Genomic DNA, 23,773 nt, shown 5'->3' with positions numbered 1-23,773 from the left:
ATAGGCATTTCATTGGACTTAACTAGACCACTCCCATAGTTGAGATATGTGTTATGATATATGAGAGCCACATGTTTTAAGTGCCATTTAGGTATTTCAGCATTGCCTGAGCATATGTACAGTCATAATACGTCGAATGTATTTCATCCCTTATACACAAATCACTGCGCACAAATTGTTATGTCATTCTTTGGTCATAAACAACTTAGATTACTATGAAACACCAGTTATCTTTTGCCTGTTTCATGATGATCTGGGGTGGTTTTTCTTTTTCTGTTTGTACAGTAGTGTAGTGGTGTCTGCCGCCTCCTCTCTCCCTGGCCTCTGCTCTATTTGAAATGTGCAGCTCGGCATGCGTCTGCACTTATGACCATATCAGTTCACTCAGCCAGCCTCCACCGATGGACTTATTAGGTCAAACTGATGGGAGTGTTTATGTCAGTGTGTCTTGCGGTGCACGTATCCGTGTTAATGTGTGTGTTTAAGCGTGTCCTGCTGTGTGTGTATATCTCTCCATTTGCGGCTTTGCTTCGGGCCGTTGCTTCAGCTCCTTGGTTAACAATGATTTATTTATTTTTTTCCCTCCCCTGAACATCCACTCCCCCAGCGCACATACCTGAAGCACACCTCTTCTTTTTTTCATGCACTCCTCATTTCTTTCTTTTTATAGTCAAACTATTCCCTAAAACGTTTTTGACGTTTCTTTGATCTGGGCCCCTTCAGCCTCGCTGCTGTTCTCATCATGCTTTTCTACCTCCAGTGATAATTTCCTCACTATTAGTGAATTGGAAAGTGATTTACCAACAGCTTGTTATCTGTCCCCATGTGCACATTTACTATCTTGTGGGATATACTAGGGCTTGATGAAATCTCATTATCAGAGCAGATTATGAGTTGGCTAAAGATTTGGCAGATTCAGACTTCAGCTCTGTTGGAGTTTAATTTATGTTTGCCTTCTCATCCCAAATGTTTTGACCTCACCTGTTGCCAAAAGCCTAATAATAAATGATTAGTGTGTTTAGTCTATTGGCTCGTTCATTGTGCACATTTAATATATAAGAGAACTTTGCTGCTTTGACCAAGTAGCCCAATTAAACTTCATCCAAATTCATAGCCTATGATTATTTATTTCTAGACTGTGGGCCAGATTGGCAGAATGGCAGACAGGCAGCTCGGCAGGCTCACAGATCCAGATGTACACATTTACATATGTACCCAGGCCCCGGCAGAGGAGCCTGTCTGCCAGCCTGTTAGGATCTTCACACATAAATCCATCCATCCTGCCAGCAGAGCAGCCACGGCGAGCAGGCCGCTTTTACATGACGTCACCAGTCCAGAGGTATGTGTACTAATTCGGCAGCACTGCGGAACCGGGGATCAGGGAATACAATACCCAGGGTTATCCTGGGAATCCCTGCCTTTCAATAGAGCTCTTTGTGCTTGTTGCTGCCCTGTCCAGTAATGAAGACTGGCTGGAAGCTCAGTGGCCTCTGTTGCGTTGTGTGTGTGTGTGTGTGTGTGTGTGTGTGTGTGTGCGTGCGTGCGTGCGTGCGTGCGTGCGTGCGTGCGTGCGTGCGTGCGTGTGTGAGAGACAGCGTGGCAGGAACACCATTTGCCCCTCATAGTTATAAACTTTCCACATTCCTTCAAGACTGATCCATCTAACTTTATGCTGTTGGTTTGTGGTTTTCTCTGGTGACGATGGTACAGACGATATTTTTTGCCCCAAATCGGTATAACATTTGACCTCTTCACGCCAGTGATATTTCATGTGGTATTGTTATTTATTTTTTGCAGAGCCCAATATCAACAGCGAAATAAGAGAAAAAAAAACTGGTATAAATGTATTCATATATGTTATCATAATTTAAACAGTTGCACTCTGTAGTAATTTGATATCACAATTATGTGTATATATGTATATAATTGTGTTACTATATTACTTATTATTAATTATATTATTACACACACACGCACGCACGCACACACATTTAGTATTAGTGTTTCTATAGTGCGCTTATTTATTCATTTATTTTTATTTATTTATATTTACATTGTACATTTCTCTTTTTTGCTTTCTGTTCTCCTTCTTCCTGTCTTAACCGACAGCAGCCAAATCCATCTAATAGCTTCCCTGGATAGCAGCTTGTCACCACTCCCTTTTTCCTCATCTCCCTTTCCTCTTCTCTGTCGCCCGCCCTTTCTTGTTCTTTTTCTACCACTCTGTCATCATCTGTCCATCTGTCTCCTTGTGAATCGCGAAATGTAAATCAGCACAGGCCATGCAAATGTGGTGTGGTTGTTATCTTTGATCACACAGAGGGCGCACGCACGCACACACACACACACACACACATACACACACACGGTTATTATACCTTTTAACTCTCGCCGCCAGGTTGACTGAATATGTCACCTTTGCTGCTCGCCTTTGCGCATACTTTTTCTCTGCATCAGTTATTGTGAATCTTTACACTTTCATCAAGCAAAATGTGCCACGGCGAGTTAAACGAAGCACATAGCCCCGCCGACACATCTCATATTGCTAAACAACCTCCACGTTTGATACCTGGAGAGAAGATGATGATGATGGTGATGATGATGATGGTAGTTTGCTTTCCATTGTGTCTCACTAACATTGGTTTCTGGTTTTCTCATTACAAGGCTGTCACTTTCATTACTGTAATGGGGTGCAAAGAATGCCATTTTGAGACAAATGTGAGGGAGAACCCAGATACAACAGTGAATATGTCTGTATTTGGAACTGACTCCTGTAACAGTGCTATTGCTTGGTTAGTGCTGCTAATAGACTGCTGGTCTTCCATTTGTATTAAAAGTGAACCAAGATGGACCATTTGAAGTGCTTTGATACTACTGAAACTGTTTTAAAAAATTACATTGATTTGATGCTTTTTAGAATTTGTTGTATAGCCAAACAACACTGACAATATCTTTGTGCACTTTGTATATATAAGGAATTCTCTAAATTTCTAGAAAATAATCAATGAGAAACACTCAAATTTCAAATTTCCTTGAAAATCTTTCAATGGTGTATAGTCACTGCAGCTCATTCCAGTTAGTTTCACTAAATGACAAAAAAGTACAGTGAAAAAAAGAAGATACAAATACATTAATAGATCAAAGAAATGTCATGCATTAATGCATATATGGACACTCTGTACTTTGACACCAGAGGATTTTTTTCCTCCTTTTTTGGGCGGTGGGGGAGTGGGCTTATATATTTTTATATTAAAAAAAAAATTGGGAATAATTATTGTAAATTGTAAAATGTGTTACTGTCCATAATAACACAAGTTTTACCAGTATTATATTGAATGAGATACTTCTTTTTTTTTAGTTCACTGGTGGTTGGTTGGTTGGTTGGTTGACAACAAATTGGTACATTACTGTACAGTGTGATCAGGATAATGCCTAGAGCAACATTAATACAAAGTGAAAGTGAGGTGTTATTTACACCCACACTCAGAAGCTGGCTTTGCCTGGTCCAATATATTGCAAACCAAATTAATTTGGCTTTAGAAATTTTGGAAATAGCCACCCAGACTTCAGTTGAGCACTAGATATTCATACCTGGCATCTATTTGTTTCATTCACTCTTCCTGCTAAATGTTTTGACGAGTGTATTGTTGTTGTTTTTTTTGTTTTTTTTTTAACTTTGCAAACATGCAGCTGTTACGACAAACCAATATTTGCAAATCAAGAGCTACTAGAAGCAAAGCAAAACATGACCATGGCAACAGATTTAGGTCCCCACAACAGTGATGAGTAGCTACACACGTCAACTTCAATATTTTAAGTCTTATCGTAGAAAGCCATGCTACAAATCAAAAGCAAACACACAAGGATTCAAGGTACATGCTCTCACTACTGTTAGGGTCTGATGGTTACAGTCATTGTACAGTATTATCAGGGCTCTCAACCTTGCTGTGTTGTGTTTGGAGCACATGCATGCACATACAAGATAAGAGGAGCTCATGATAACCAGCTGACCACAGAAACACACACACACACACTGTCTGTATCTGTCTGTACTTTTAGTGTTGAGTATAAATGGGGCCTCGGGATAAAAATACATTTAAAGCCTGAAGGCCAATTTGTAGTAACATCTCACATTGACGCCATTGGGACGTAAACCCTCTGTGTTGCCTTGAGAAACATATTCAATGATGGATTTATCTTTAGGAACAATTCAGCTTATCTCTGCCTGCTTTTAAATCCATTTCATGAATACATTTTCTTGCACATTTCAGTTTCATCTTTTTTATACTGGAATGGTGTGTCAAACTTTTTTGTTGTTGTTGATATTTGTGATTTGATTGACCTTTTAAGCCTCCCATACTCCGCGTATAAAAAAGAGCTTCAATTCATGATTCAAGATGCTTGAAACTGGCTAGAGAATTGATTGAAATTCTGTTTTAGTTCTCATGTTGCGCCCTTTTGCACACAGTGAATCGACCATAATTAGTCGTGTCTTTTTGAGAGCTCATTTACTTATGTGCTGTATTTTTGGACTCAGCACCAACAGAAAACAAATAAAATACAAGAAAGTGAGTCAAAAAAGATGAAAGGAAGAGGAGACGTGACAAAAGATTTATTTTAAGGAGTGGTTAGACACCTGCACCAAATTGATAGAAGGAGGATGGATGTTAAGATTTACCTAAAATGTCAAGTTGCATGACTGATGAGTGAAGAAGAGACAAACCGGGCAGACCATGATGGACACAATTGAAATTGTTATGGCGTGATCTTTGGGAGGGATCAATAAATGATGAATTAATGATACAGAGTCCAACAAGGGGTGGATTATATACACAACAAAAAAATAATGATCACAGTTATTCACTGTCCCAACACATTTGGAGCAGCAGTGTCAGACATACAGGCTGCTTGAAGGATTGCTTGTTTTTTTGTGTTGTTTTTTTAAATTGATGATTAAAATCACGCTTTGAATCAGAATTACTTTATGTCTTCACATTTTCTGGCTATTTTTATATGTTTTTATAGCACAACGTTAGTAAACGGGTGTTTTACAGTAAAAAATTTCACCAAGGTACCGAGCATCTGAGTGAACAATGTAGCTGTGGGTGGAGGAGTGGGCGGCCGGCTGAAGAGATGCCGAGCGTTAGATACACTCAGCTTTTCCTCTTATGCATCTCATCCATCATCAAACCCTTTATTCCTCTAAATTAATCCATCCCTGGGTATGTGAGAGTGCATGCATGTGTTTGTGTGTGTGTATTTCTTCTCTTTGATAAACATGAACTGTATATACATGTATTTTAATGCTCAGATCCATTACTAGTATATACTCTGACAACCACTATTACGGCCACGATACTACTACAGTTTTCCTTTTAAAGGATTGATGTGCCACTGTTCATTTCAACTCCTGAAATATTCTTCCTTTTTAAAATGCATTTTTTTATACCCAGTCATGTTACTGACAACATAATTGTTCACAAAATGTTCAGTTCTTAGTTCTCAGTATGACGTCCTTTCCCAGCCTCATTCTGCACTTCACAACTTTTTGAGATGTGATGCTGCCATCAAGATTTACAGTGACGTCTTATTGAAATAAGATGACTCAATACTCTGCATTAATTTGCCTTGAAAATGTAACCCAATGAATCCTAAATACTGAGTTATTTGCTGATATCAAATTTTTCGCTCAGAGAAGGGTATGGGCATATTTCTGTGAAAAAGAATTGAAGAAATTCATAGCCAAATAACAAGCCAGACCATTTAAAGTTAGGATAAACGATACAGCAAAAATGGACTCCCAAAAAGGCTTAGAGCTTATCATGTTGGGGTCCAAATCATTGTTTTATGAATTCAGCTACAGATACAGATACAAAATCCTGATATCCTTGTGGTACTTGCAGTCTTTTCAACAAGAGTAGCCAAGCAACCTTTGTTGATAATAGGTATTCTATAATAGATATATTAACAATATCATTTGATTGAGCAAATAGATATTATTGAAGTTCTGAAGTCACCCTAGCCCTGGTCATGGTAGTGGTTATAGGGCTAAAGGACGGTGAAGGGATTCACAGAGAGAGAGAGAGAGAGAGAGAGCGCGAGAGAGAGAGAGAGAGAGAGAGAGGAGGTGGTGATTATGGAGAGAAGTGTGTAGGAGGGCCAACATGTTAGAAAACAAAGGGCTCTGAGGATGAGAGGAGCGCTGGAGAGAGAGAGAAAGAGTAAGAGGAGGATGCAGCTTGTCTGAAGTGTTCACACATGTAAAAGCTGTGGAAATGAGAGGCAGGGAGGAAAAAAATTGATTGAAAGATTGAAAGAAGAGTTTGTTGTTTGTTTTTTGTGAGTGTCATTTGTACGTATACTTACTGTTTTACCACAGATAGTCTTGTACTTTTAATCTTCATTTGTTTATTCACTTAACTGTGTTTTACTCGACAACGAGTGTTTGAGATCAAAGCGTGCGTGTGTGTGTGTGTGTGTGTGTGTGTGTGTGTGTGTGTGTGTGTGTGTGTGTGTGTGTGTGTGTGTGTGTGTGTTTGTGTGTATACTGTCCCTTTTACCCACAGTCAGCTGAGTAGGGGTCAACTGTATGTATTGTTATAAACTGGCTCTCAGTGTCAACAATAGACAAAATTGAGGTCCTCATTACCAAAAGCTTTGAAAACAGGGTTACTCTCCTGTTGCTTTTCTGTTGGCTTTGCCATCAGAATTCTGCAAAGTCTTTCGTGTTTAAAGTGAAACTAATGAATGGAGCACAACCTCGAGGCTTGTGTGCTCGAGGTAAACGCCAGGCTTTGAGGACCCCGAGTGTCCGTTTTAAGACCCGTGTTCAGAGCTACATCAGGGGTGGCTGGTGGTAAATTTCTTCGGTGGGGCTCTTCATTATTATTCAATTCCAACCCGTGTTGACTCAATTTAAATACAGTGCTTTCATAAACCCTAAACAGCTAGTGAATAGAGAGCACTTATTAAGATGACAACGTTATTAAAATACTTAATTAATCCCTTTTAGAAAATGAATGTGTTTTGGGGCTGGTTTACTTGAAATGACAGTCAGTCTGAGTTCAGTGAAAACTCAAGCCAGCCTCGGGTAGATTTTCACCAACTCATCAATCCATCTTTCAAAGCAGTAGATGATATAACATCAAGTCAGGGTTCAGAGTTGCGTTATTTGTCAGTTCTACTCCATACTGTACTTTCACATATAGAGAACTGAAATGGCCTTACTCCAGGTTGACATTGCAATGACGCTGTACTTTCTAGATACCGTCTTCACCCGCCTGGTTTCCTTTTATCTCTGAAGCCAATTAAAGTCTTTGACATTATTATTCAAGAACCTTTTTCACCTTTTGCAAAGAAGAGGATCACAGAAATGTATATGATTGAAATTTAGCACATAATATGGCTTTGAGGGGATAAAGCAGGGGAGGTCAGTCTGCGGATTGCAGGCCGCATGCCGCTCTTTGCCTGACAGTGTGCTGCTCTTTGATCCATTACCTGGGGTATAGCTGATCAAAAAAAAAAAAAAAATATATATATATATATATTTCTTGTTCGGGATTCCAACCCGAGCCTCCTGCGTGAGAGCAGAGAATGCTACCACTGAATTACCAGTGTGCCAATAGTGATCAAGGTTCTTACAAGGCTTTTGTAATTGCATCACTCAGTTTAATCTTGTCAATAAAACTTTCAGCCCAAATTAAATTTGCCTGCCATTGACGGAAAACAGCATTAAGTGAGCGAGAGGGAGGAGTGGCGGCTCCTTTCCTTTCTGTTGCGAGTGCGTGTAACCCTTTAAGAAATGGAACAGTCGGGAGAGCGAACGACAGAGGCGCAGGAGTTGTGCTTGTTCAGGTGAGAGGAAGTGAGTTCGCAAGAAATGCAGGACAACACAGTTGCAAAATGAAGCTGAAGAACACAGGGTATTTCGAGTAGAGTGATTTTCTTCTTGTTCCTTTTATGTAATTTAGTGTTTGTGTGAGAGTGGGGATTTGTTTGTAAGTCAACATGTGTATGATGTGGCTTTATGAAGCACCACGGTCATTTTGGTGATTCTTGATCTCTGATTGGTTGGCCACCCCTGGGATAAAGGAATTTTAAAACAATTTAAAAAAACTTTCTCATTGGTTAAGTGAAATTTATCATTTTTAAATTCACATGAATCCATGTGAATTTTGATTCCAAAATGTTGCCATTGGATCAGATTTATTCTTTTTTTTTTTTAAGGTGAATACTTTTAGTAAAAGGGGAGAATCTGTCTGTCAAAAATTAGGAATGTCTTTTAATAAGCTTGTTCAGCAGTTACAAAAAATGAAAAACAACACAAAACAAACACTGAGAATATATTTTAATTGTTTTATGATCCACAGCTTGAGCCTTTTGCTTTTGTGTTACTGATTCATACAAATATAATCATCATATATCAACACTATGCTATTTGAACATGAATATTATGTATGGGAACATGTTGTAATAAATTACATTTTAGAAACTGAAACATTTCAATGATCTATATATGTAAATAATCCATATATGTACCAGGTATTTTCAGTCATGCTAAATGTCATCACATGAAGATATAATTTAAAGTAATTACTTTTCTAAGTCAGCCTACTGGATTGTTTATCATTGAGACTCTCTGCTCCACCTGGGACTTTTGTCTTGGCCTCGGGGCCGAGATGAAACAGCAGGATCTCCCAGCATGCAACACGTAGCGCCAGCCCCTTGAGTTTCAGGGGTCCGCCGCCTCACTCGCAATTCCCCTGTCGTTAATTAGCTCCTTCAATGAGGGGATGTGACAAAAGAATTGCAGTCTTAGCGGGGATTTCAACGGAAGATTTCTTTTCTTTTCCTGCGCCTCTGCACAGTCCTCATAGGAAATAATCGACATGTTCAGGAGCACAGACCCATAATTAAGATGCTGTGCTTTTGGGATGGTTTTCTTTCTTTCTTTTTGTTGTTGTTGTCAAAGTTGATTTGGTAGCCCACTCACTGATTGCCGTGCAGTGAATTATAAAATTATTTTCAAAGTTATTTAAGTGTCTTCCTTTCTCTACTGGACTAAAATTGTGCATGATTTGACATCAGCTGCTACTTGTCAGGTTGCACTGTGTCATTAGAGGCAATCAAAAGAGAGAGAGGGAGAGAGAGAGAGAGAGAGAGAGAGAGAGTGCTCCATATCTTTCCTAATGCCTGATGTTAGGTAGCATACTTGGAGGGTTAAAACCAGATTAGGTTCTTAGCTTAGAGCAGGAGATCCATTACTGAGTGTGCAAGCGTATGTGTAAGAGTATTAGATATGGTTTGAGAAAATTGATTATAGCGGAGGTGTATTTGAAGATGGACAGAGGAACATGGCAATAGAGGTGCTGAAGTAAGACAGTAGTCACAGACGTGGGCAGAAAAAAGCAACGCGCAGATCAATACAGAAAATATGATTCCACCTCATACATCTGCATGTATAATCATGTATAATTGTAGATTATTTAGCAATTCATGAGAATTCCAAAAAAAAGCAACTTTCTCATTGGTTAAGTGAAATTGTGTCGGATCCGTCTTTGGGAAGGATTGGTCCATTATGTAAATTCTTATTGAAGCTTTGATGAAAGATGAAAGACATGGTCGTGAGCAGGTCTGCACAGATGCTCTACCTGACAATAAAGCCACCTCCAGATCTACCGCACGCTTCAGATGTTTATGCTGGAAATGCAGGCATTCTTCCTAAAAACAAAACCCCTCACGTACAACTGAGCTTAGTAATAGGTTCCATTTTCCCAATTAGCCACCAAAATAATTCTGACATGACAAAATCCTATCAGCCATTTTTAAAAATTATTTTAAAGGAGTTCTTGTAGCCTTCAGCATTATATTTTTTTTTTACTGGGTATTGCCATGGTCCGTAGCAACTCCAGTGATTGAAGAACAGATCATCAACTGAAGTAAAACGTCATCTTGCAAGCAACAAGCAAACTCACAATCAAATCACCACTCTTATCTCCAATTGTATTCTGGGTAAAGTGGGAGTGTCTGAATATGGCTCGTTGGGTTTTTATATCTGCAGAATTTATGGCACTGGTATGTATGTGGGAGTTTTCATACATACACACTAATAATGAAGAAGTGATCATGGTACAGAAATGGTTTGAGAAATTGCATTTCACTTTACTCTCCTTCATATGTACTTTGGATCTCGAAGGGGCATGCTCCAAACAATTTAGCCTTTCTGGCAGCAATTTTTGATACTTAAAATCTGGCTTTCAAGGGACTGGCCGTCTAAATGGAGGGCCGCACCTGCTGTCTTGAAGTGAAAGCCACAGAGACGAAGTAAGCTTCGACAAGGGTAAATATGGTCCGTGGCACATTTTGAAGCAGAAGCTTTTAGAGCCAAAAATCACTTGTAAATACACTGCTGGTGGTCAAGTACATTCGTTCATTTGAGAGCAAGAGATTAGCAAGAGTAAGAGCAGGAGATTGCTCTCATAGTCAGTGTTTAGTAGCTAATCTATCTATCTATCTATCTATCTATCTATCTATCTATCTATCTATCTATCTATCTATCTATCTATCTATCTATCTATCTGTCTATCTGTCTATCTATCTATCTATCTATCTGTCTATCTATCTATCTGTCTATCTGTCTATCTATCTATCTATCTATCTATCTATCTATCTATCTATCTATCTATCTATCTATCTATCTATCTATCTATCTATCTATCTATCTGGAGATGGTATGGCTTCAGTGTTGAATGACATTCAACTAATTAAATCCAGCCTTTACGTCCAAATGCCAGTGAACGCCACTGTCTTTGACTGAGTCTCGCCTCATGTGCCTTAAGATACACATTAAGCTCATTTGGCTGCCCACTGTTCGTTAGGGAGGAGTTCAATGCTGAGAACTGAGAGTTTCCCCGCGCCACTGATTATATGTGACTTGGAAGAAATTAACACGTTCAGTAGCTTTCTCAGTGTTTGAGGTTGAAGCCGCTCTAATTTTTGTCTTTCTCAACAGCACTTCATTTTAATATTGACTGCGCTGTTTGGGACGTCTCCATCTTGTCACAGTTAATGGGAGACAAGAACTTCAAGGGATTTTCATCTAATCCATCACTGTTGTCAGGCCCTCATTTACCCTTCACTGTCTCGTACTGGTATGGGGAAAGATAAAGTTCAAACTTAAAAATACCCACTATCATAATCAGTACAGAAGTATGGCTACATACTCAGGCTATCTGTTATTGCTTTCTGATCATTTCAAAACACACCATAGCTCTGTTTTCTATTAAAAGCCAAGTATATTAACACTATTGTCACTATCTGAACAATGTAATTAAATGCAAAAGCTACAGATTGACTGACTGAACTATGGTGGAACAAGGTACCATAATAACAGAGGGAGCACAAATGTTCAAGTAATATCTATCATTGTCTAAATACAGTTGCACTGTGAGCATTGTAGTTATCCCAGCAGCAACCGGTTTGTACCCGAGGGCAGCACATGCTGCACAGCGGTGAAGCTCTTAAAGCACTCCTCCAGGAACAATAGGTGCATGACTTTTCGGGTCATGATCACAGCAGGTGAGGTTGGAGCTCTGATAAAAGACATCGGCTTGTTTTCTCATGCAGGTGCATGGCCACAGGGGCAGCTCTGCCTGAACAAAGCAGTGATTTCCTGAGGCACAGTGATGTTTTTCTCTCGGTCAAAAGCTCAGAGTGTAAAAAAAAAAAAATCATCTTTACAAAATATCAGCAGGGCATGAAAAGTTGAATACTTTTGTTTTCTTCTGTACTTGACACAGTAAAATGTGTGGCGGGGGTATTTTGAATAAGTTGCACATTTAACGTTATCTGGCGAGGGCACAACAGTGAGGCAGTCCGGTGGAAATGTGTCCAATCGTAGTATGAAAGATGTTGCCCCTGAGAAAGCGTTTCCCCTACGTCACCATGGTGATAGGGAATCTCAGAAATTGCTTCTCGATGTTAAATTGCATTTTTATTTGTTTTGTCCTTCAGCAACAGTTGCATGATGAGATGTATGCAATTTAAGGGGATCCTGTTACCTTCGGATATCAGACGTAGCCATAGGTTTTTGTAGTTGCTGTGGACTGAACTCTATCAACTCTGAGAGATATACAGGATGGTCCAATCGGCATTACATGTTACTGAAACATAGGGAATTACTCAAAAGGGTGTTTTATTGTTTTAGATTCTCGGTCATTAATTTGATTCTATGAATGTTGTGTGTAGAAGTGTGTGGCTCAACCTATTAATTGATTGAGACGTCTCTATCTCTCAGTGGTTTGTTCTGTTACTCTTTTCAGAAATGCTGGCAAAACACAAAATACTTTTTGTGTTGCTTTTAGATTTACTTTGGACATTGAGGGGTTAAGCAGGTGGTGGGAATTATTACCCTTCAGAACATTTTCTCCGCTTGCAATGCCAAAATACCACATTTTCACCAACACCTCAGTTTTGAAGTTACAGTTGACCTATGAGGCAGATACATTGAGTGGATCCACCTTCACAGTATTGTGTAAGCTTTCGTGTTATCCAACCTCACCACTGCGGAAATCTCACCTCCTCCACTTCTGGTTTAGTTAGATTTAAACTGGCCATTGGACTTTGCCTTTTTAATGTGTGTATTGGTATAAATTCATTACGTTTTTGTATGTCTGACTTGTTTTTTTGTAGTCTTTATTGAACACACACACACACACACACACACACACACACACACACACACACACACACACACACACACACACACACACACACACACACACACACACACACACACACACACACACACAGAAACCTTCTATAATGTATCTTTTTTTTCAGATTTCCGATAATCTTTCTCTCATTGACACACATTCAAATCAATGTTCATGTGTATATGATCTGGAGTTCATTTAGTTCAATACTTTATTTCTCACACATGTTTAACCAATGTGGATCTTTCCTTTGGGCAGAACATTAACTGTTTAGATTGTTTGTGACATTGATTTTTCAAAAGCACTTTAAGGAGGGATTGTAACTTAACCTAAAATATCCTAGCGTTATAAACTCTCCTCAGAATCAAGCTGTAGGAATCTGCTGAGCTCTCAGCTGAATGATCTGACAGCAATTCAGTTATTGGATGCAGGCAGAATGTACTATTCTTCTTAAAAATACTATTTTATGAGTAAACAAATTGCTTATCATTTATCTGTGGATTCCTACCTGTAGCTGACGTATCCATAAGTCTTATTGTTTCAGATTTATTAGTCACGTGGTTGTATTTTGATGCGATACAGTGTGTATGTGTGTGTGTCACAGTGGATTCCCCTTACATAGTGGCTCCCTATTGGCTTTCTAGCTAATGTGTTGTCTTTCTCTCTGTGTATATGTCTGTCTGTCTGTCTCTATGACTGTGTGTCTGTGAATGTGGCTGTTCTTGTCCAATTCCCTCCCCCTTTTTTTTATTCTTTTTGACACATTTGGCCCGTCATTTATTTCCTCTGCTTTTCATGTGAGTTGTTTTGAGCCTTTGACTGTATGTCTCCACCCTGCATCCTCCATGAACCGCTTTCTACCTGTTTTTGAGTGTCTGCTTTCCATCTACGTTTGGGTCTGTTGTGTGTGTGTGTGTGTGTGTGCGTGTGTGTCCATTTATGTCTGTGCATCTCTTTCTCCGTGTCTGTGCCCGTCTGTGTCTGTCTTTTCTTCTCCGTCGCTGTCTCCATAATGTCCCCTCCTCCAGCCTTTGTGACTTTGCTGAACGGGGACCAGGCTCAGGATGCCATCCGCTCCCTCCATCACAGCACTGTCCGCGGACGCTTGATCAACGTCACCCTGCAGCCCACTGACTCCCTGCTCTGTCTCACGAACCTGCCCCACACCTTCACCGCCCAGCAGTTCGAGGAGCTGGTGCGTGCGTACGGCAACATTGAGCGCTCCTTCCTGGTGTACAGCGATCTGACAGGCCACTCCAAAGGATATGGGTTTGTTGAATACATGAAGAAGGACTCTGCCTCTCGAGCCCGCTCGGAGCTGCTGGGCCGACCGCTGGTACGTTGAGACCAAAGATTAAGCAGCTCTGGTGCTACATTACGAGCATCATTGGAGTCAGAAACCAAATCGCTTATTCAGATTCTGCTTCATTCCTTTAAAGATTTAATTTTGTCTAATTAGTCAACAAGTTTCCCTTTCATTAGAATCCCAAAACATTTCCATGCAGAACTCAAACCACATTATTTCTGTTACGTAGCTGGATTCGGATTCAAAAGGATTCGATTATTGAAGAATACAAAACAACATCTAAGCATTTATATAATGTGAAATAATAGCAAGTATCTCGTGTTTTAGTATCAACCCATCTCTCTTTGGGTGACAGTAGACCAATGAAACATTAGACTGAGGACAAGGTGCTCAAACTGGAGAGGCCGCCGGTTTATCACAGAGCTACCACAGACACTTGAACTGACAACCTAACACCAATATCTGTATTGTTGGTGAAAACCAGTGTAACCACAGGTCGGTTGTCAGGCCATCACATGGCAAACAAAGAGAAACGGACAATCAAACGCCCACATTCACACTTATTGCCACCATTTAGCATCACTTACATGTTTTTGGACTGTGGGTGAAACCAATGCAACTCTAAAAAAGAAACGCTTCTCCTCTAAAGCACCACATTTATTCAAGAAGACTATTGCTATCTTTGGTCAGACTTTCTGTGAGTCCTTTATTTCCACAAAAGTTGGCTCAATCTTGTAATTATCCATCACGGTTGAAATTGGCGCTACATTGGAGAACAGATAATCAGAGTGAATACTGCCAGCTGACTATGATTTCGGTTGATTGGTGAAATAAAAAAGTGGAATTTGCTGTGTGAATACTAAAATGTTTTTCAGAAGAAATGCAAAAGACCCTTTCTCCTCCCAGTTTCATGTCTACAATTTTATTTTGATTGCATTAGTAATGAGGCAAAAATAGGTCCACAACGAGCGCTCGCAAATGACACCATATTGATGTGCATTTTGTTTTTCACTTATGCAATGCAGAATTAAAACAGTGTTTATCACACAGTGTGGGAGTATGAAACCAGCTGACAATCCAAACAATCATATTCATTGTCATCTTTGTCATTGTTGCAGGGGGATCGCTCCCTGATGGTGCAGTGGATGGACGTCAACCAGCTGAGTCAGGAGGAGAACCTGCACTCGAGGTGTCTGTGTGTGGACCGACTGCCGCTGGACCTGTGCGACTCTGAAGAACTGAGCCATCTCTTTTCAGAGACTTATAAGCCCACCTTCTGCCAGGTGACAGTCAGCTGTGCTTCATATTTGCATTGCACAGCGATTTATCAAATCATTCAAATTGAGGTGATTTCATACACCCTGGACAAGACTGCAACAACATGCATTCAAGAAAATATCACTTTTTAAATGTCGGCAGTAATAAGGTAAATTGTTGATCATCGAGCAGAGCTATAAAGCAAATGGTGCTCATTCATATTGTACACACACACACACACACACACACACACACACACACACACACACACACACACACACACACACACACACACACACACAGACTCACACATCTTTGACAAATCTAGCACCACAGGTAAGTGGAATTCATTTAAAATGCAGCTATTTTATTGGCTGACCTCACAGTATAACTGAGCAACCGTTGCCATGGTGAGGTGTGGCTGCTGTGACACGAACCCCACCCTTGGACGACCCTCACCACCACCACCTCTTTTCTCCCACCGACTGTAGTCATCTGCCCATGTTTTTTTTGTTTTTTTTCACTTGCTCAATTCACCTTGCCCCATTACATCTCCTCCTCCCCCACAAGCCCATTTGAACATCACTCAACGGGTATCTGTCATCCACTGTATTTCCAGTTTTAACTCCACCCCTCTGCCCCACTCCCACATGGAAATCAATACTCCCACCTCATCCGGGTCCCATGATGCTTTGTGGGTGTTTAACTCATGTTGCTTCACCGTTGCAGAGCCAGCAGGCTTTGACCTATAGTTCAGCATTTTCTATATACAGTACACTTTCTGCTAGCGCAAATGTGTTGCTGCATCTCAGCATGTATGTACTAAAATTCTTAAGACACAAAGCTTATCAAGCATTACAAATCACTAAACATGATGCAAAAACAGCATAAACAGGAATGTTATTACATAAAAGCGCTGTCACTATCTAATGTTTCAAACCTGCCTGTGTTAGACAGATTCATTTTTGAATTTTGATTTGCTATCACAGGGTGGTCCAAATCCTTGCTGCATACTAACTCTGCTCCCTGATTTCCGTACTGCACTATTTTGGCAATTAGAAAGCAAAATGATTAGCATTTCATGCTAAAAAGGAAATTATACAATATGTGGCACAGGATGTCAATCAAACTCAGAAAGCGAAAGTCAGTCAAAGTTATAAAATTCATGTGCAATATATTTTGGACAATGTCTAACTTTAAATGGGTCTTCCATGTCCACAAGTGCCTTTGGGCATTATTTCCAAAAGCAGTTGCCTGCAAATCAATATCTGGGGGGAGTATTTTTTTTTGGTTTCTTTTGTTTTCTGTTGGCTTGTATTGATCTGGTTTTATGCAGGTAACCATCCATCCTCAATGCTTCTTTGTCTATCTTAGAGTTGCAGGTTGTTGGAGTCCATCACAGCTTACATGTACTGTACTACAGTCAGGGTACAACCTAGACACGCCCATCACAGAGCAAACCCCACGGAACCAACAACCAGACAGCCTGTTCACAACAAAAGTCAGTTTGCAGTTACAGATTCACTCAACTAACATTGAGCTGGTGAAGAAACACCCATGTACAGGGAAACATGGAAACTCAGAAAGACCTTAAAAGTCCAGAGCCGAATTGTCAATATCCTCGACTGTGAACCACTACAGTACAGTGCAGTACTTACTGTGGGATTTGGTTTAAAACAATAACCGAGTGCATGTGCAGGTATCAAATTATATTCTATATTATTATATTATCACATGCAAATATCTATTGAGATGATAGACCATTGTGCATGGCAGCATACTGTCAGTAATGTGGGATTGTCTTGTTTCTATACCAAACACATCTTTGCATATCATCTGCCTTGACTCATTGTGCCCAACAACATATTCATCCATCCGTCGTCTAATCACCTGCTTTATTGCAGCCGCTTGGAGTTGAGCCCCTCCTTGGTGACACTGGGAGAGTACTTTAGGGAGAAATTTGTGCATGAAAAATAAAATCACAACAAGAGGCACTTTCTATAATCTCCCAGAGACCCGCAGAAGTCCCTATTGTTTTTCTTCTGGTGAGGATCCACCGGTTTTCAGTGAGGTCAAACACTTCTCTGTCAGATTTTGGCCAATAATAGATGGTAGAGGGGACCTGCAGTCTTTCAAAGAGACAATTTTGGGGGGCTCCAAGTTGGAAAATTCGAAAAGTACTATTTCACACCATTGGGAAGGTTTCCTATTGCCAGTGGTCAGCCTGAGCTGCCAAGAAAATTGGTTTATTTTAACTTCATTGCCGAATGTATTTGTTGTCATCACTTCTATTTTGTCTTACATAAACCCACTTTCTCTGTTTTTCCTCGATGCACGCAGGTAAAACTTACTCCCCGTGGCACTTTTCCTCCTTTCAGAGTGCAATTAACCTGTGGCTTTGGCCCTGAGCACTGTAATTCTGCTACCCACAAAAGGACCCTCCAGACAGCACTTTAGTTTGAGTCAGCCAGAAGCGATGGAGGGAGGTGAGGGTAAAGAATGTCAACCATATTAGAGGGAAGGACAGCAGGATGGAGGTGTAAGGAGGTATGGGAGTACAGGAGGACGGAGCTGAGAATGCCAGACCTATTAGAGAGAGGAAGGGGTGAGGGAGGAGAGGACTGACAGTCTCAGGCCTAATAGAGGGGAACAGGGAGAGAGATGGAGAGACGGGGTGAAATGGTGAAGAGGCGTAGGATGTCAATCAAACCAAGAAGTCTCATATAGGCAGCCATAAATGTGCTGATTATGTTATAGAGCAGTTTGGTCATGTCGATGGCTCGGGGGGGGGGGGGGGGACAGGAGGTGCGGTGGCACAAAACAGCAGTTCAGATTGAGACAGTGCGGGTCACTGAGGAGAACAATGTTCACTATGAGCAAGTGGCTCAAACAATTTGCTTCAGTTCATGGGGAGGTGAATTTTCACAGAATAGAAATCAGAAAATCTTATTATGAGCCACAGTTGTATTCATCACTTATGTGTTTTTGCTGGTTTGTGTTGGAACACCTGCAGCAGGAATTTTAGGTGCTTTTCTGAAGTGAGACAAAGGGCGAGTCTGTAACATGATCCAACTGTGACATGACTACATTCTCATATCCATTTTCCATGTCAGGAGGACTGTATCGATCAGGCAATGATGTCAGAGGGGAGTATTTATTTTATTTACTTCCCACAAGCAAGCGTTACATGTGAGTTGATTTTTTTTTTTTTTTCATTGCTTGGTGAATACACTCTCATGATAACCTAGTGTAAGCACACCGTGCAACGGAGAAAAGGAGATATGATCAATTTATTCAAATTCATGTCTCAGTTTAGAGTTTCAAATACGCACTTGGCTGTAGACTTCAGTTTGAGTCTCAGGCTCCCTGTGTTTCTATGGGTACTTCAGTTTTCTCCCACAGTCTAGAAAAATCTATGAGAGGTTAAATAGTGACGCAAACTGGACTTGTAGGTGTGAATGTAAGGATCTGTCCAGGGTGGACCCTGTGTTTGTCAATAATCACCTGGGATCAGCTCCAGCCTGTGCTGTTTATAATTACATTAGAGTTGGCAGGAGAGAAGAGGATTTAGATTTTTTTCTCCTGGGCATATTTTTATACCACTTTTTTTTACCACTATTTTAATATCTGAAAATGTCTCTTGTAATGTAAATCGCTGACTTACTTTATTTAAATGTGCAATCACCCAATGTTAAAAAAAAAAGTTAAATTAATAGTCCATGCTGCTTTTTATATATTTTTTTGAGAATTGTTATGCTTTTACTGACCCTGATTCTCTTTCACTTTCATTTAACCTTCTGCCTGTCAGTCAGCTCCGTTCTTACACATCTTTACACTTTCAGTTGTCAGTATGACAGGGAGACGCACCTTTTTTCACAGACTCACAGACAACCATGACAGTTCTGTCATGACCTCTTCACTCAGTTCAGACAACTGATGTGGCCATTTGAGCTCAGGCGCACACGCACACACACACACACACAAAGCAATGGGTGATGCTCCCCTGACTATTGGCCCTGGCAGTGACACAGTCAGCATCTCTTGACTCGGCCCGACGACTTGGGGTCAGAGGCTGTCAGACACGCTGATTGCTAGCTTTGGATCTCTGCACACACACACACACACACACACACACACACACACACACACACACACACACACACACACACACACACACACACACACACACACACACACACACACACACACACACACACACACACACACACACACAAGTCCCTTTCAAAGGGCTTCAAGGTATGTATCGTGGCTTGAATTACATATGTCATAAACATAAATATTTATTTCCGTCTTTATAAAAACTATCATGAGTCCGTTTTAGCTCAACTTTTATCATCGTAAGTGTTCATTCAAATGACACGATGATTTCACTTGGTAAGACGGGTATACAGTCATAAGCCTGAGCCTCAACTGCTGGACAGCACAGACTGAAAATCAAGTTTCTTAAGTGCTGCGTCACTGCGACTTGACTCATTCGGTGGCGATAATTGATTCGGTTGTCAAAATCAAGAATAATTAATCATTTTAGTCCAAGAAAAAGAGTTTCTTTTAACTAAATGTTGGAATTATATCAGGAACTTACCAAATTATATCAAAAACCTACGTTGGGTATCGGTGCATGTGAATCCATTTCTCCGGCTGGGTCCCAGGTAACAAACCCCCAGAAAGGAGCAGAGCTCATCTTCAGAGTTCAGGACCAGACAGGCCCGATCTACTGTGTGGACACGAATCATTTGCCTGAAATTGCTGCTTTCACGAGTTGCAGATCAACATTAAGCGTCCCATTGAGCACTTAATGTTCTTGCCATAGTTAAGCACTAATGTGATCCAGAGGACTCGCCACATTGCAGAACGCGAATGAGCAATTCACAGCACAAATACAAATTCCACAACAAAAGTGAGTGAGCAGCCTTGTGTTTCATCGGATCGGGTTGCCATGATATTATTTTTTTCGTTCATTTTCTTCTTAATGGTTTGATGGCAAGAGGTCTTTATCATCCAAAAAATGTAATTCCATCACAACTCAATGCAGTAAAACAGCCTGCTGCTCACTGAGTCAGGTTGTGGATTTTGTATTTGTGTTGTAGCAACTATCTGTTGAAGGTAAAGGAGCATCAATCTACTTAGTTTTTAGCTGGATGGATGGAAAGATGGATAGATGGATGGATGGATGGATGGATGGATAGATGGACGCACAGACGGATAATGGATGGACAGACATTTTGAATCAGATATTCATCCCTGTGGAAAGTGAAATAAAAGCCAAATGGACACACGTTGGAGAGTAAAAAGTCAAAGGCCAATAAAATGACTTGCTACACTGTTGACATGTTAACAGCAATTATCTCATCAAACAGTTTCTGTGCAACAAATCAGTCCAGTCCAGAGCTGACGACATTGATTGTTAGGAATTGCTGTCATTTCAACAGTATAATATAAAGCAATCATGTTTGCCAGTGAAAGTTGAAGCGTTAATATTGTTTGTCTGAGTGTGAAATACTCTCATTTCAGAAGCTGTCAAGTTTTCTATTGACTTGGTTAAGTAGTGACTTAGTTAATTAACCCAACAGAACGACCTGTTAGCCAAAGCATGAAAAGAAATGTGGAGGACTGGTTGATTCACAATATATATCATTTAGTTGATGACAAATAAAGCACTACTTTTTTGTTTAATTCCACTTTACTTCTCAAAATCATAGTTTGACAATCAAATATGATGGCAGACTTGCATTTCAAATTGAATTTGTGTCTCACAATCAACATACCAAACAAAAAAAACAATCTCAAAGAAAAATGTAATACATAGAGAGAGAGAGAGAGTCCAAAACACTGCCCATTTAAAATGTACATGATTTCTGTGCAGACCTAAGTCATGATTGAATATGATTCCAAATAAGTTTGAGCAAGTTTTATGTGTTTGTACTTTCCAGCCCGTGATCTCCATGAGCCTCCCTCTCTGTCTTTGATCCTCTTTCATATTGTTTTCATTCATTCCTCAGTAATTCCTTCCATTCACTTCATCCATCCAGCCATCCATCTATCCATCATTTTCCTCTAAAGTATTAGAGTGCTTCAGGTCATTTCCATACAGTGTGTGTAGTATATGCTGATGATAATAGCCTATCGACCGACTCCTCCACACATGCATGCATTTCCCTCTCTTACTCCCTCCATCCATCCTTCCTCCGTTTAGACCGTAGGGAATGGCAGACAAATGAGAAGAGGAAGTGGAGGGCCACTTGATGGAGCGATGATGCTCAGAGGCGTCAGGCTGAGAGACTAGAAGTGCATTTGTTTTCCAGTGATTCGTTATGGATGTGCCTCCTAAAAAAAATTAATCAATGCTCGCTTGATATAACATGAACATGCAGGCTAATTGTTACAGTTGAGGCATATTTTGTTCTTTCAATTCCTGGACTTTGTTATGAAAGCTGTTAACATTTAACACATGAGGTTTATTTTATCCTGAATTTCAAAAAATATTCAAAAGAAAATATTAATGTTTGTGTTGTTGTTGCTGTATTTGGTGGTTTTGGTGGTTGGACTTCCACATGCTGCATTAAATAGGGAAAGAAAGCTAAAAGATGCACAATAACACAACAAATCACGACTTCGTAAAGAAGAAAAATTGTCAATATATATGTTAATTTGTACATTCACTTGTTTCATCTCTTTTTTCATGGTGATCAAGTCTTTTGAGTGCAGAACTTTTCAGCTTAGAGATATCCAAAATTAAAAAACATTTCTAAACCACTTAGAATGCCTACTTTGTTTTTTTTACACACAAGAATAAAAACAGTTCAATGGAAAAAGCACAGCAAACTGTAGATTAACAGCATAACAGAAGTATTTCCAGTGGGGTCATTTCAAAATGATGTGGTCAGCTTAGTGACATTACTGAAGATGTCTATCCATCAGTTGGATTGAGAAGTTACCAAAAATAACAATTATTTTTTATTTTGGTGGAACTCTTATATCAGGCCACATATATGAACATGGTATGTGTATTCATGGGATCATTTACTTACCCTGAATTCTTTAACACGTATCAGTTTTCTTTTTGCGACTTTATCCAAGCTGATTTTGAATCACAATTATTGGGCCATATTTTTTTTTTTTAACAACTATTATTTAGATTTTTCAGATTAATAACACCTTCCAAACGGTGACTGAACTTTCGTTTCTGGCTTAAAGACCAGTTGTCAGCTCTGCGACCAACGACAGCCTGATAGACTCTACTGACTGTGTCAAAAGTACGAGACGACGGTCTCACCTCATCCCACAGTGTCGCCTCCACAAGCAGCCACTCACCAAGCAAATAAAGAGCTGGAGAAACAATGCAACGATAATCTTTACTCATATTCTCATCAAATGCCACAGAACTGAGGCTCGGTGTTTTCATTTGCTTTTCGTTTCATTTTTGGGTGGCACTAATGGCAGAATGAACGACGCCTTTTGCTGGGATTCTTAACCTCCGTGTCGTCGGTTCTGGTAATTTACTGCTATCAATTAACTAACACGTCTGTTGTTGGACTTTGGGAGGAAACTGGAGTACCTGGAAGGAGCCCATGCACCGACAGGGAAGAACATGCGAACTCCCCAAAGAAAGGCTCAGCCAGTATTTGAACCCATGAGAGCGCTCACCACTGCTCCACTGTTTAGCTTCGTGATAAACTTATTTTAGTTATTTTAGTAAAAAAAAAAAAAAAAACTCAGTTTGTATGACACTGAACAGAGTTCAAGATATCTTACTTGTTTTCTCAAATCCAACAATCCAAAGCAAGATTAGAAATGTTGCAAAGATGTCCTTTACGACAGCTTAAGACAGAGACAAAATGCACTTAAGGACTTAGCTCATAGACATGGAAAAACTCAAAAGTGTTGGCGAGCTAATCATTCTGTCGCTACTTTTGATGGTACTTTAAGCAGAGCTACAAATTCACGCACGTCATTGGCAGCTGACGTATGTAATCGATTGCGTATAACTCTTGCTTGTTGGTTTTCTCCTCCAGTACCTCAGCCTACTCACTGTATTGATTTCTTTTCGACCATAAATGCTGCAGAGTCTCTTATCCAGTTTGTTCTATCCACTCATAGCTTTCTGATATGGTTTTTGGTGTTTGTCTCTGTTTTATGCCCCCCCAGTGAAGAAATTCTTTGCTTACTACGTATTCACTGAGAGAAATGTAACGGAGGAGTCATTTATGGTGGGAATGGGTCAAAGTGTTTGAGTCTCACTGAGAATATGAATGGATTGAAGAATGTCAGGTGGAGTTGAGACGACATTAATGTCCCTGGCTGGAAATAATTCCATGCTTTTATGAGTAATGCAATTTATTTTTAATTTCTGTGGATATTTGGCCTTGTGTGCAAAATCACTACAAGGAACAAATATAGTTTAGTGAATAAAGCTAGAAAATAGTCTTGCTGGGCCTCATATTCATGTATTATTTTTGCCTTTGGTGAGGAATAGTTT

The 23,773-nt window shown here is 40.0% G+C and overlaps 1 protein-coding gene across 1 annotated transcript in view; it reads left to right on the top strand.

Moving 5' to 3' along the window:
- The window catches only part of raver2 (ribonucleoprotein, PTB-binding 2), a gene marked incomplete at both ends in the record, with an annotated part of 74,626 nt that overhangs the window by 27,429 nt on the left and 23,424 nt on the right, over positions 1-23,773 (top strand). Inside the window, 2 exons of the mRNA XM_080505709.1 lie at positions 13,742-14,049; positions 15,138-15,302. Of these exons, the coding sequence (XP_080361835.1) occupies positions 13,742-14,049; positions 15,138-15,302 (473 nt within the window). The remainder of the gene's footprint in view (positions 1-13,741; positions 14,050-15,137; positions 15,303-23,773) is intronic.

This window comes from Blennius ocellaris (genome assembly GCF_963422515.1).
Source record: "Blennius ocellaris genome assembly, chromosome: 12".
Lineage (NCBI taxonomy): Eukaryota > Metazoa > Chordata > Actinopteri > Blenniiformes > Blenniidae > Blennius > Blennius ocellaris.
The sequence above is the reverse complement of the archived record's forward strand: the minus strand, read 5'-3'. Positions and strand labels throughout refer to the sequence as shown.